Consider the following 14,654-nt stretch of genomic DNA (forward strand, 5'->3'; position numbering starts at 1 on the left):
AAAAAATAAATAAAGTGATATATTATCAGCTTTTAGTCTGGCTCCAAATCTCTGCCATTGCTCAGACTGAAGAGACACAAGCTCACACCTGTCTACTCAGAAATTCTTGCTAATCTAGTATACATTCATGCATATCTAGCATAAACAAAATCCACACACTACGCAGCTGGAATGCACAACACACTCAATTTGACGTCATACTTAATATGAACAGTACATTAGTATGCGATTCTGAACACAGCCTCTATCTCACTCTGAATGTTCCAGGTGCACAAACAGGAATTTTAAAAATGTAATTTTATTTTAAACTATTAAAAAACCTATATAAACATCAGATTTATCTTTTTGCATTGATGTTGCAGTGACCCCTTTCTCATTATGGAAACACTTGTTTTCTGAGAGGAAAAATCAATACTTGTCAATACTACCATTGATCTGTGACTGATTACCTTCATTACTACAGCAGGGATAGAATACACATTTTTAAGATACCACAGTCATTCAGTAGAGTTCATTTGGAATCATATACTGTATATATAGTATATAAATGATGGTTTGTATCAGTATAAAACTTAGCATTGGTTCTTCGAATGTTTTTTTCTGTGTGGTAGATACTCTGTGTCATCTTTAGTGACCACTCTGTAAATCACTGGATGAAAGTCATCACTCAGAGTCATCATGTCAGTAATGATTAGGGTATCTGCAGCCCTGTGAGGTATAATTAGAATAAAACCTTGCCCCAAATAAAACTCATATGACATCACTGACTTTGGTGCGATTTCATATTAATGTTCTGTTTATTTCAGCTTTAATTTTATACATCTGGATCTTGTGACTATAACCTTTCTCTGAAATTGGAATTTGAGAGTCTTTTAATAAAAGTCCGTTCTTTACATTTGGGTGACAATCTGCTTCCTGAAACGGATATGAATAAGTGTTCCTGGCAAGTGTGTGAGCTCACCTTTAGATCATACTCCTGGCGGGTGTCCAGGGTGTCGCTGCGGAGGTCGGACTTGAGCTCTATGTCATCCTTAAAGGGCTGATTGGAGGGAGAGAAGGACACAGAGGGGAGAAACTAAACCGTCAAACAACAGAACAAAACAAAAAGGAGGAGAGAGGAAGCGCCGTAACAAAACAGAAGAGAAGGGAAGGAGGCAACAGAGTGTGACAGGAAAAGAGAAAATGGAATTAATAGTGTTAAAAAAAGGAGCGATCACTCACAGGGGAAAGCACAGAGTTTGTTTTTAGTCAAAAAAGGTACAGTGTGGCATAGGGAGAGGTTACTGAGTTAATGTGAGGTTTTTTTTCTACAACTACAGGCTGTGTAAACAGAGTCCAGCCCTAGCACACATATCCCGCTGCTGCTCACCGAGTACATGGCCTTAACCATGCGCGAAGCCGTGGACACGCTGCCGGAGTCCTCCTCTAAGCTGTGGGTCTCCTTGTTTATCGTCTCCACCTTGATGTCGGGCTTACCCAGCGTGACCCCGCGCCGACCTGGAAGCAAAACACGGCAAGGTTGAATACAGCTGGACACACGCGTGCAAAGGAGCAAGTTCAGAGAGGATCTACATCCATATGTTGGAGAGGATGTTGTAGGTTTTTTGATTCTTTTTTTGGTTTGCTGCAGGTTATTTTTTAAATCCACTTTAAAAAAGCATGAATTAAATATAATGACATTCACACATCACGAGTAAAACACTACTGTTCGTCATGGTGTATATGTGTTAAGCACATGGAGAGTATGACTCACTGCCTTTGCGCTGTCGGTAGAAGATAAGAACGAGGACCAGCAGAAAGATGAACAGGAGGATGGTTGAGCCCACCGTCCCACCAGCTATTATCCCCACTGGGACTTCCTCTGAAATAAGGGATTGAGAGGGAGAGACACAAGGATAGAGACAAAGACAGAGGAGTGGATTGAGTACACAAACAATAAATGCAACTATCTCATTAAGCTAAATCATATAAGAGTATCTGTCCACTGTTTTCTGAAACAATACGGATTTGTTCTGATTATCCAAATGAAATGTTGGTAATGGTGAGATTTGAGATGGATGTAGACATAGGATATCCTTTGGTATAAATTATACAACATATCTTATTACAGTCAAATCATTTGAGTTAAGAACAGGTCTTTCTCACAGCAGACATTTTGACATGTCACAATAAGAAAAGCATGAAGTGTAAATAATAAAATCAGGGTCCTCTCATACTGTAATGGCTTACTTGGAGAGCAGAATACAAGAAAGCCATTGTAATATTATAATAATATATTTTCCTGTCATCACAAGTCAACATGTCCATTGTAAAAATGTATCCCCCTCTCCTTAAATCGTCATGCTGTTCTTGAATTAAAATGAGCTTTCCTCAATTCTACACAGCGTTGGTAAATATAGATCAAATCTGCTGTCACAGTATGTAATGTCATATAATGATGTCAGAATATTCATCATGATATATACAGTTTTCTAGAGACTCAATAGAGTAACCATTTATAGATTAAATAACAAAATCCAGTGAATTATTGTTTTTAATTTACTTGAGATGTTAGCATTGATTTTTATTTACTTGTCAAGCATTTTTTCTAAGAACTAACATTTCATTATTATAGTCATTCCTCCAAAATGGTCAGAAATGGTGTAATAACCATTTTAAAGTTGTGTATGTGTGAAATACTTGAATACTAAACTAGAATCAGTTGTTTTCTCTTTTGCTATTTTACTAACAGCACCACAGCATAATATCTAAATGATGCTGTATGCACAACTCACCAGTCTCCTCCAGGGTGATGATCATGGTGCCGGGCCCGAACGCATTCCAGGCCGTGCAGTTGTAGGTGGACAGGAAGTCGGACTCCATCACGTTGTTGATGGTGAGGGTCGAGAGGACGCCGCCGCCCTCGGCCGACGGTTTGCTCTGCTCCACTGTGTACCTCTCCAGCAGCGTCCCCTTCTCCTTCTCCCACACGTTCTCCTTCCACGCCCACACCTGCAGTGACACACACACACACACACACACACACACACACACACACACACACACACACACACACACACACACACACACACACACACACACACACACAGGAATTTTATCACGATTTGTTCATTTAGGTCATAGTAATAATAACAGTGAATTTCCATTGCAACACTTCTCATCACATCTAATTGAATTACAACTGTAACGCTGTATCTTCCAGTAAAACCAATCCACTTCAAACAGAGCTTTAATTTCATAGCTGCATGCACAAATACACAGTAAATCATCACTCACAGTCAAGTCATATGCATCCATTAATGCGCTCATGCATGGACACACATGTACACATGAATGTGATATAATCAACATGTCTACATTTCACCATTTTCATGCCATGTTTTCTGTGTTTTTTTCCAGAATGAGATTCTAATCAGGATACAGAAACATCTAAGAGAGCATTTACACATCACATGGCATTATGACGCCACTCCAACACTTATGAGTCTATTCGGTAGTTATACGGCACTTAGAGCGATACAAGTTAAATAGGAGGAACATCTTAACTTGAAAATCAATGATCGCTGCTGGTAAGGAATTTCTCTTAGCAGTCAAGCATTTTTTTTGTTTGAGAAAACACACAAACATACAAATTAAAACTTACTGATATCAGAAAAGCTTCACTTAATGAAATGGAGGAGTTCAAGGCTGTCTCAAGGCTAAATGTATATAAATGTAAAAATGTGTATGTTTTGCACCTATACCCCTTCTATGTCCAAATGTTGTTATAACATATAGTCATTGGATAAATCAATATCAAATCAAATAGAGTGTGGTTTGTTCCTTTAGGGGAATACTTTCAAACATGACTGCTATCTGACAAAATGACACATCCATCACTTAAAATATATATATAATGAATTCTTTAAGGTTCCCTTCCCGAGTAGATTTACAGGAAAATTCAAGACATAGGATGTGTAGAGGAATGTTATGTTACCATTCCTGTGTGTATGTGTATGTGTTCATAAAATCTATTTGATGACACTACATATATAACATAATATTTAACAAAAAGCCATTATTTCCCCTACATATCTGTCTATGCACAGCAGTACTGAAAAAGACTGCATACATTTACACACTAACATCCAAGTACTGCACACTTTCACATGTAAACACGCATATTGCATGACTTCCTCCGGCTTCCAGCAACAGTTTGTATGTTTCTCCCGACTGATGTGGAGATGGGAGGGGTGGTGGCGACGGTGAGCCGGTGAGAATCTTGCACATTGCGCCAACTTTAAACCCACTAAAAGCAGCTGTATTATTCAGCATTGAAGCGCTGTACTAAGGCCAGTTAATTATGCATAAGCCCACATGTTCCCATAATCTGCCCACTTATTCCAGAGAAGGAGAATCTCATGGCTGTGGTGTTTACTGGGACAACTATTCCTCTCCAGTCCTTTATATTTTATAAATCTTTTTTTGTCCCAACCTCCGCTGCTTGCATTAGGAGTAGCGCACCGCGAGTCAGGACGGATCAGTCACAGAGGCCGAGGAGCCGTGGAACTACTACAACTGCGTCTCTGCGATATGTACGAATGGAGAAAGCATCCAGGCTGATTTCTGACGCAGGAGCTAAAAGCGGACCGGCTTAGTGTTAGTGTTGGTTTGTTTATGTGATGGGATGGAGGAAAATTCTGGAAGAGTTTTCGGGTGAGTCACCACTCAAAAAGAAAAGGGGACAGTGCCTAAAAGCATTTACCATGCAGGAGTGGAGCCATTTAGAGAGAGGAAAGGTACAGTAACAGTAAAATACAAATCACTGTCAGGCTAAAAGGTACAACATTGTGCTCTTTGTGACCAAAGCTTTTCCTTGTTTGACATTTTCTTTGTCTGAATAATTCATGCTGTGATCAAATTTAGAAGGGGGCTCCTTGTGGTTTTGGTAGCAGTGATGTTTTGTTGCATTGTAGTGTTTTCATATTTTCTTATCTATGCACTTACAATCTTATCTGGAGGAGGTGTACTTGCAATGTAGCATTTCACCTCTCCCCTCTCTCCTCTCACTGCATACTGGACCGGCTCACTGGAGATGATAGGAGGACCTGCACGGGCCGAAAATGAGAGAACAGAAGATGGTGTGAACGAAAGAGACATTAAATACATTACACATAAAATTAGGATGATTTCTCGTTGAAACTGATCTTATCTAGCTTGTTCAAGAAGAATTGTATGATGTCAAAAATAAACGGCTACTACTTTGGACATGCAGCATTTTACTGACAAGCCTGACCTTTTTGAAAGTACAAGATTTTCATCTATGAGCAATGACACATTAAATTGTGTGGATGTTTTCTGACCGTTGACAGTGAGCGTGACCTCAGTCTGTCCTACTCCAATCCGTGGGACGATGGCCTTACATACATACTGGCCGGCATCCGCCTGGCTCACTGACTTCAGATACAGCTGGTTGCTGTTACTCAGAACCTGTGGGGGAGTGAAAAAAAAGGACACAAATATAAACAAGGAAAATCTGCTGAACAGCATGAGGGGATAAACAAAATAAAAACCCACATACATAAAAAAGTCAAAGAGAGGCTAATGTATGACTGTACCACCACCTCTGCTTCATTATTCTAATAGATCATGATGCATATTTGTATGTCTGGATTTATTTGCCCATATGTGCTCTAAAACTCTGACCCTAAATAGCTAACAATGCAAACTTGCACATCCTCTTTTAACCTTACACTAAGGCTTTGCAGTTGCCTAGCAACCGAATCCATCAGAAAATTAACTGTGTAAGAATTACGGCTAAATATGCAACCACCTCAGAAGAAAGAAGCACCTGAACAAGACTGACACTTAGGGCGTATGTGTGGAGGCCACGTCAGGGCATAGTTTGCAAATGTGATGTGATGTACTGTAACTGTCCTCATCTCCATTTTAAAACTCTTAAAAATAAGCCTGAGTCAATCTAGTTAACCTGAACAGACTGTTTGCTACCCAACCCGTCATTTGTAAAGCAACCAAATGTCATCATATGACTAACCACTTCTTTCAGCTTTTAGTTGGTGTGCACAATTTTAACTTAACCATTTAGCCAAAAAATGATTTCACAGGACTCAAAATGAATTCTTTATCATCAGCTAAATAAAAATCCAAATATAAAAATAACATGATAGGGCATCCTGGTTGACTATTGGTTAAAGGCATCATTTGGCATTTTGGCATATATGCTTTTCCTTTAAGGCACGTGCCATACTGTATACTGCACAGTCCTTTGTTAGATTTCGGCTGTGGATCTTTGTTCATGTTATAGCCCTCGCTATGGTCGGATTACGTTATTATCTGATCATATGACTTAAAATAATCTTTGGAAAAAAACAAACAGAATAAACAGCAGTGTCTGTTGCTGTCTTAAATCCTTATATAGCAGCAACCACCACATTTTTAAGGACTATATGAATAGTATTATGATAGAAGGACCATAATTCACTCCTTACATGTATTAAGTGTAATACATACAATTGATAAAAAAGAATATAAGAGAAAAGGAAAAAAAAGAAAATGAGAGAAAGAGGTCATGATAGAAGAAGAGAAGAGAGACTGAATGACAGGCTGCTTTGTAAACGCAGGTGAAGAGAGTGTGGACTATAAAAATAGTGAGAATATGAGATCAGAGGAGAGATGTGCAAAGCGTGGGCTCTTAGCTTCTTACCATGTTTGAACCTTTTTTGAACCAGGTGAGCGTGAGTGGAGGGTTTCCAGCCCATTTGCAGTTAAGGGTGACATCAGAGTCAACATCTACGGTTTTTGGCTGAGAATCCACCAACAGGATTGGACCGACTGGAGACAGAAATAGTGAGTGAGAGATGTTCTTTGTTGTGTTTGAGTAATAATGCAAGAGGACTAAAGGGGAGAAGCTGCTCAGAGAGAAGAAGGAGAAAAAAAAAAAGACAACACAACAATGGTGTGTTTTATCCCTCTGACTACAGACTTTCAGCGAGTGAAGTGGGCCACAAGTGATTGAACGAGGTGAGATGAGTAGGCTCTGACTCACAGTGAACGTCCACAAGGATGCTGACGTTGGTCTTTCCCACGGCGTTGAAAACCAGACAAGAGACGGGCTCGGTGAAGAAGGAGTGGTCGGCCTTGGTGGTGAACACGCTCTCCCTGGCACCCTGCAGCACCACACCACCTTTAGCCCACCTAGGGTTACAACACAGGGGATTATTCACACTGAAAAATATATATGTACACTGCCTGGAAAATGTGTGCCAATGCAACAAAAATGGATACTTTTTATATATGTTCTCTATGGTTTAACATGTATTTCCAATTATGAATGAAAAGCAACAGACATAAAATTAGAGGTGTAACTTTTCCCAGGTCACATGATCCAAGAAATTGTTTCAATGCTTCTTTAATATATTCAAATCATATATATTCCAAAAGCATTGTATAAGTCTAATGCTGCAACACACATAATATATTTTATTGCTACAGAAGGTGGATTTAAGAGTATACACAAAAAAACATTCAAACTTTAGTACAAATGGTGCAAAATCAAAAAGAAACTTTAAATTGCTGCCATAAGAATTGGCCCAGCAGCAGCTGCTTTAAAAGTCCTAGCCAAAATGGAAAATGTCTTTATGTGAATGCGGACCTGTAGCCCATAATAGGAGGGTTGGCGTGAGCTTGGCAGGTGAAGGTGACTCTGTCCCCCTCCAGGACAGAGCGAGGCTCAATGGACAAGGTCACTGTTGGTTGATCTGTAAGGGAGAGAGAGAGGGAAAGAGAGAGACAGAGAGAGAGAGAGAGACAGAGAGAGAGAGAGAGATGGGGAGATTCGTATAACACCAGCTTCACTTCATCTAACCTGCAGTATGCTGCAATCTGTAGGACAGTTTGATGCAAAATGGCTGCCATGCATTACTTAATAATAGCTGTAAAAACATTTAGCTGCTGGCAGATGTTATATATTTCAAAATAAGATCCCTTTCAAGTTGTCTGAACTGTAATACTACCAATTTATGTAGCAATATGATGGGGAATATAACCATATATGCTCATTATAATGGCACTATATTCTTGATAATGTGATAAATGTTTAGCTTTTTCATATACACACATTTTATTGTGGTATCTTAATGTATTACAAAAAAAAAAAGTTCTGCTGGACTTAAAACCAGCTTTCCCATCAATGTGTTGCCTATGAAGCCTAGTGCAGAGTAAGAGAGCGTGCTTACGGTGCACGTTGAGGGTCACAGTTGTGCTTTTGCCAGTGGGGACAGCCAGGTTGGTGGCCACACAGCTGTAGTTCCTCCCAGTGTCAGTGTCAATGGGATGGATGGGCAGGTAGCTGCGTGTGGTCACCCTCTTCCTGTCTTGGAGCACCTCCTGATGATGGTTACAGGACAGAGACAGAGAGTGACAAGACAGTCAAAAATGAGCGTAAAATGCTGTAGCTGTAAATAGCCTTCATGAAAGTGTGCATGGGAGCATGTGTTGGGGGGGGGGGATCTTTTTCAGACTTACAGTGCCACTGACAGCCCCGTCCACAGGCAGGCCATCTTTAAGCCACTCAATCATCGAAGGTGGTTTAGCCCCTCGGGACACGCAGCTGAGGTTGTAGGATTCCCCCGCATTCAGCAACACCTCCGGACCCCCATCGATCACCGGGTCGTCTGGGGGGACTGGAAGGAGAGAGAGGGTTAGGGTTAGAAACACATATCATTTCTCTCACATACATACGGAGGCTGATACGTGAAAAACACAAAAAAAAAACGTACTGAGGACGGTGAGCTTGGCCCTCCTGGACCTCAGGGCGGCATCAGGGGCCTGGCACTCGTACAGGGAGTCATCAGACAGATCAGCTGACAGGATCTCCAGGTTGTACTGGCCCAGCTCTTGGACACGCAACACACGGTACCTGGGCCAGGCTGGGACGCAAAAACAGACACAGGAGATAGAAAGTTAAACTATCGACAATCTGACTTTTTAGGATACATTATATACATCATCTGGTGTTAGAAAAAGAGAAGTTAAAAAACGTCATTTTTAACCTACATACACTTTCATTGAGTACAAATGACATACAAAATGCAAATGTGTGTCACTTTTTTGCCATTGTGCTTGCTGTCCTTTGTGCTAATGCTTTAAAAGGTGAATTACGTTGCTGTATCTTTCATATTTGAGCCTTTAAATACAAACTGCACCTATGTCACAAGCCTCAGGATCCCCCACATATCCCTGTGATATGTACCAGAATTTGAAAAAACACACCATCGTGCTATTTTTCACTCTTCATGCTGATTAGAAAACATCATATCTGTGTTACTCATGAGGGAAAAATGTGACTATTTACAATAAAGCAGCGAACTAATGACACCAGAGAGACACGTGGTCAGATGAGGCGATAGATCTAAAGAAACAAAACACACATGACCAAACAAACACATTCACGCAGTTGCACAATGCACGCATGCAACGCAGCCTCTTCAGTCCTCCCTTTCCCTTCCCCCATCCGCCACACGGCCCAGCTGTGTCACTGCTGTACATTCTCGCCATTAGGTGGCATCCATGCTCTCTTTCACCAGCAGGGGGAAAAGATGAATGCATTATGACAGCAACGTTTTAGAGGACTCAAATCGACTCGAGCCCATGGTGCAGAATTCATGTTTGCTGGCCAGACGTCGATCGCATGTGAAACTCTCCGCTGCCGTTTCCATGTTGTACGGCCTCCCAACTGAGCTTTGCCTGCTCTGCCTAACCTTGTGTGTCCTTGTTTCTGCATGCATGTGTGCATGTGAGTGTGTGTGCCTTGTGTATACGTGCATTTGCATGTGAAATGTCGAGAGCGAGAAAGCGTATGAAAAGCCCAGAGAAAGAGGGAGGGGAGGGGGGGCAGAGGGACAGAGTCTCATATACACACACACACACATCCACACACACACACACACACACACACACACACACACACACACACACACACACGCTGAGTGTATGTGTGCATGAAGCGGCCAGTGTTCATTCACATGTTTTTATTTAAAAGCTTTGGCTCGAAGCACTGGACCATTACAGTAACAATATGATTAAAAGAAGGGAGGGAGGAAAGGAAAGAGGGAGGGAGAGAACGAAAGATTGGTGAAAGGGGCAGATGAGGACGGAGAGGAGGAGAAAGAAGGGACAGGGGGGTTGGAAAGAAAGAGGAGAGCGCGAGCCGAGAGCGTGTCGAGCGAGAGGAAGGTAAGTGAGACGAGGTAGAGAAGTTAAAGGAAGATTAGGAGAGGGCTCGGCACAACGGGGGAGCAGCTGAGAAAAAAAGGAGAGCGAGAGGGAGAGAGAGGAACGAGGGACATTTAGACGAGGAGGTCCGAAAGGAATAGTGTGACACGCAGGAGAGGGGAGGAGAAGAGAGGAGAAGAGAGGAGAGGCTGTGTGTAAAAGATAAGAAGGGAAAAAGAGAAGAGAGAAGAAGGAGGGAAATAGAAAGAACTTGTAGGAGAAAAGGAAGGCAAAGGAAAGGGGGGGGGGAATTGAAAAAATGCTAAAGCCCAAAGTCTGTGGAAAAGCAATAACAACGACAAGGCACCAGCATGTCACATATGATGCAGTACCCCTCTGGACCAGTCAGTTAAAAATATGCCCACTTGTTTTGGCCAGTAATTGCAGATAACCCCTTTTGGGCTAATCGGCGCACTTCTGAAAAGAGATGCATCATTCCTCCAAGTTTGTCAAAGCCAGACGAGCCGAGTCTAAGATGTTGTTGACAGGTGGACAAGCGGGTTACTTAATAAATCAGACTGGAAATTTCATTACTGGGGGGAACAAAAATGCAAAGAGGGAGAGAGAGAGAGAGGAGTAAGAGCAAAGAGGTAGGAGGAGTAGGAGTTTGCCTTTCAATAAAAATCAGATAATAGCGTCGGTATCACCCACCGCCGATACGACAGAGGTGATGATGCGATGCTCCTCCACCAACTTGAAGGGTGTCAGTCTGTAAAATGTGCCTTAGGGGAGCTTAGAAATTCCTCCCATCAAGCATTTGATGACCGCGTGCAGAAGGTGGCCAAATTTAACATCAGCCTAAATAAGTGCGCAATTTGTCACAATCTGATGTGATGGGATAGCTGCTGCGGTAGTTAAGCTGTCTTTCAATGGCATGACAGTAGCCTCTCATGTCTCTTCAGAAACTGCTCGGCTGGCTCAATCTGGATGAAACTACAACGTTCACCGGCGAAAATATTTAGTCAGCATACATGAGCCACCGGGGTTACGTACACACAATGTCATACTAACACTGGGTAAGCGCGTCTAGTATCAATCTGTATGCTGGGAGAGAGTTCTGCTTGGATTCCATGTTTATACCACTGGAAAACACATCAAAATACATGCAAAATACTTCAAAATAAAATAATATAAGATTGTGATGACTGTTGTGATGGCTATTATGGTCCCATATTAAAGCTCAGCTAGACTTTCTTTGGTATCGGTGCAATCTCCAGTATTTTGCAGTTCATTTTTACAGGTGGGTCAATTACTTTTTTTGTGTCCATGTAGTTTAGTCAAATTTAAAGGGGTTAACATGTGAAAATAAACATATGAATAACTTGCACACATTCTTTTTTTGTGGACCCAGCATCAAATTTCTGCTTTTAATCCATTTTGAGAGAATACATTAGAGGATTATGGCAAAAATGTCTAAGTGGTGTAACCATAGAAACTTTGCACCAAATAATTCAACTTGCTTAAAAACACTAAATTCTCAATAAAACACCATATCAACTACTTTGGCATGATCTTACATTATAACTTTTTATATTAAATAAAGGGAATGTTCTAAATATCAAATTTAATCTGGAGAAAATTAATTATTTTGGCGGTTACACCATTTGACATGTTCAGGAGCATTCAGTCTTACTTTTGGTCAAAAATGGTTCAAATGTCATTTAAATGACATAAAACCAACAAAAATACAAAATGTACATTTCAACAAACCTGATGCTAGCTTTAAGACAAATATTTTTGTATTGCTCATCTTGCCAACTCTTATTTGTCACTGACCCATGTGATCCCCTGACTTTTCCTCTACTTCCAAAGGGGTTGAGATAAGTTTTAATGAAATGTCTTGTCATATATTAGATGGATGAGCCTCACAGAGCTGCTAGTATGGCTGTAGACTGTTAAGGCTTGTCCACATAGGAGGCATTTCAGCTGTTTCTCCAGTATTGCATTGCTTTTCTTCTGCAGTCTGTGTGGACATCGTGTAAGTCTTCTTATCTTTTGTTAGGCATTTGCTGTGACTTTTACATCATCGCCCTAAAACTGAAACTATTTAGTGCAACGTATCCTTCCACAGAGTTTCAGTTTCGGTCTCAAGTGTGGGACACATTAAAAAGAGCACGTGTCTTTGCGACCGTGGTGTGAATGAGGACCATAAAGGGCTCGAAAGGTCACTGGATTCACTGAAATTTCAAGTTCAAATGTGCAGCACAGCAGCTTCAATCCAAAAGTATCAGAATCACGCTGGAAAAAGCACATCTTAGTCACATGCTGAATAGACTAAAGGAAGCCTGAGGAGGCTGTATGATGTCTCACCCCGCAGGTCCTCTCCGATGCCCAGAGCCAGGCCATCTTTGGTCCACTGAACAATACCCGAGTAGTTGAAGACAACGCAGGACAGGATCACCCTCTGGCCCCGCACCACCGACTGGTCTGCCGGCTCCTGAGAGAACCTCGCTGTCCACACTGGAGGATGACAGACAGATGGAGGAGGAGGGGGGAGAGGGGGATTGGGAGAGAGACAGGAATAAGTTAGGGACTTTCTCACTCTTCCTGCACACACACACATAGGGAAACTAGTGTAAAATCGCAGATATAGCATATTATTGCATCTGTGGCTTTATGGTTAATTGATTAAAAAACTGCATTCCCCCAACTGCAATGGTATGCCACAATTGCCATCTTTGATCGAGCGATGGCTTACGGCCATTAGCTGACCGCCGGCGAGGAGCGTGGGGCGGCGTGGAAAGACGGCGGCGTCTTAGATGAGGAAATCAGAACATAGTTAGAGAAGAAGAGAGGGAAAGAAAGAAGAGGAAGAGGCGGTTAACGCTGACTCAGGAGAGAATAGTTGGAGAGATCAAACAGGCAACTTCAGCCCTAGGGTCTCTCACACCCCTTTTTCTTCTCGCTCCTCCACTTTTATTTCTTCTAAACTCTCTTAGGCCCTCCCTCTCTCTCTCGTCTCCCTCTCTTTCTGTTTCCCCCCGTCTTCATTCCTCCCTATGAGTCATCTCACAGGCTTCCACTCCCCAACCAAAACTACAGTGGCTGTCATTGTCTACTAGACTCCCTCTCTCTCCAGTCCGGCGTCCACTACCACAGCAGATAAACCAGTGGTGCGTTGGCCCACCGACCAACCAACTGTCTAATACGAAGAAAAAAGAAGACAAAAAAAAAACACCCTCAGCTATTGTTTGGCGCTGTATGATGACAAGTTGTAATTAGCTGTCCCTTGAAGACATGACACCCGCACAATGGAGAGGAGAAGAGAGGCAATCGCTGAGGACGATTTGCACTTTAAAAATGTTCTATCTCGTCTCTGGCTTTTAAATTTTTTCTCCCTTCTCCCACTTGTTATTTCGAAGAATCTCGTACAGTAGATCATTAACCCAATCCTGCATCCTCTTCCTCCTCTGCTTCTGTTCTCTCTCTATAATGTTGTATGTCCTTTACCCAAATTGCTTTGCTTCACTTCTCTGCTTTACCCCTCTATATGTATGCATCCCCACTCTCCTCCTACACTTTGTACATCTATAATGCTGTCTATGAATGTCCTTTTTGCATGCACTGATTTCTCTCTACCTCTCCTTCTCCACAGTATGTATGCAACTCCTTCTTTCTATATACATATATAATGCTGTATATGTCCTTTTAGCCATAATGCTTTCTATTTCTGTGTTCCTCCTCCTCACTGGTTGGAAGGGGGTTAGAGGCGGACTGTCACAACTCATTTATCACATTAAATATCAGCCCTCCAGCACTTTCTCTCTCCCTCTCTTTCTCGTTCCCCCCTCTCCGTTCAGTCGTCTCTCTCCTCCCTCTCTCACTTTTTCCCTCCACTCCTTTTTCCTCACCTCCTACCATTCACATCTCTCCTTCTCACTTGTCCTCTCTCACTTTTTTATCACTTGCCCCCCCGCCCCCTCCCATCCTCCACCACCCCCCCCCTTCCTTTACACTCCCTCTCTCATTCCCTCACACTTCTCCCTCAGAGCCCTCCAGCACTTTTCTGAAGGTTCCCATCTCTCTCACTTTTTTTTTTTGGAAACAACTACCATATGCCTCTCCACCCCACCTCCTGCTTTCCCCAAAATGACCCTCGGTCCCTATTGCTCACGTTTTACCCTCCCTTTCGCATACACGGACATGCACTCTCCCCCCTATCATGTCAGATTTGGTGTGATTTGCAGAGGTACAATATGCCTCATAATACAAAAGAACCCAGTCTTGCAAAAAAGATTTCTGTACCAATCAAAACAATGGCTTCTGACAGTGCAGCGCATTAATATTCTGAAGATAAAGGAGATGAGCGAGGATACACGGTGAAAAGGGAATCAGATGCAGATGGAGCTCTGCAGCATGCATACCTAGGATAATTCAGCCCT

General features: G+C 42.0%; 1 protein-coding gene across 1 annotated transcript in view; it reads right to left on the reverse strand.

The window, feature by feature from the left end:
* kirrel1a (kirre like nephrin family adhesion molecule 1a) overlaps positions 1–14,654 on the reverse strand; it is a 31,573-nt gene that overhangs the window by 3,912 nt on the left and 13,007 nt on the right. The window contains exons 2-14 of the mRNA XM_053343327.1: positions 12,583–12,732; positions 8,778–8,927; positions 8,524–8,681; positions 8,235–8,385; positions 7,652–7,757; positions 7,046–7,194; positions 6,704–6,831; positions 5,343–5,469; positions 4,987–5,087; positions 2,775–2,991; positions 1,754–1,861; positions 1,370–1,497; positions 962–1,075 (exon numbers count right to left, since the gene is read on the reverse strand). Of these exons, the coding sequence (XP_053199302.1) occupies positions 962–1,075; positions 1,370–1,497; positions 1,754–1,861; positions 2,775–2,991; positions 4,987–5,087; positions 5,343–5,469; positions 6,704–6,831; positions 7,046–7,194; positions 7,652–7,757; positions 8,235–8,385; positions 8,524–8,681; positions 8,778–8,927; positions 12,583–12,732 (1,787 nt within the window). The remainder of the gene's footprint in view (positions 1–961; positions 1,076–1,369; positions 1,498–1,753; positions 1,862–2,774; positions 2,992–4,986; positions 5,088–5,342; positions 5,470–6,703; positions 6,832–7,045; positions 7,195–7,651; positions 7,758–8,234; positions 8,386–8,523; positions 8,682–8,777; positions 8,928–12,582; positions 12,733–14,654) is intronic.

Source organism: Scomber japonicus, chromosome 22, assembly GCF_027409825.1.
Source record: "Scomber japonicus isolate fScoJap1 chromosome 22, fScoJap1.pri, whole genome shotgun sequence".
Lineage (NCBI taxonomy): Eukaryota > Metazoa > Chordata > Actinopteri > Scombriformes > Scombridae > Scomber > Scomber japonicus.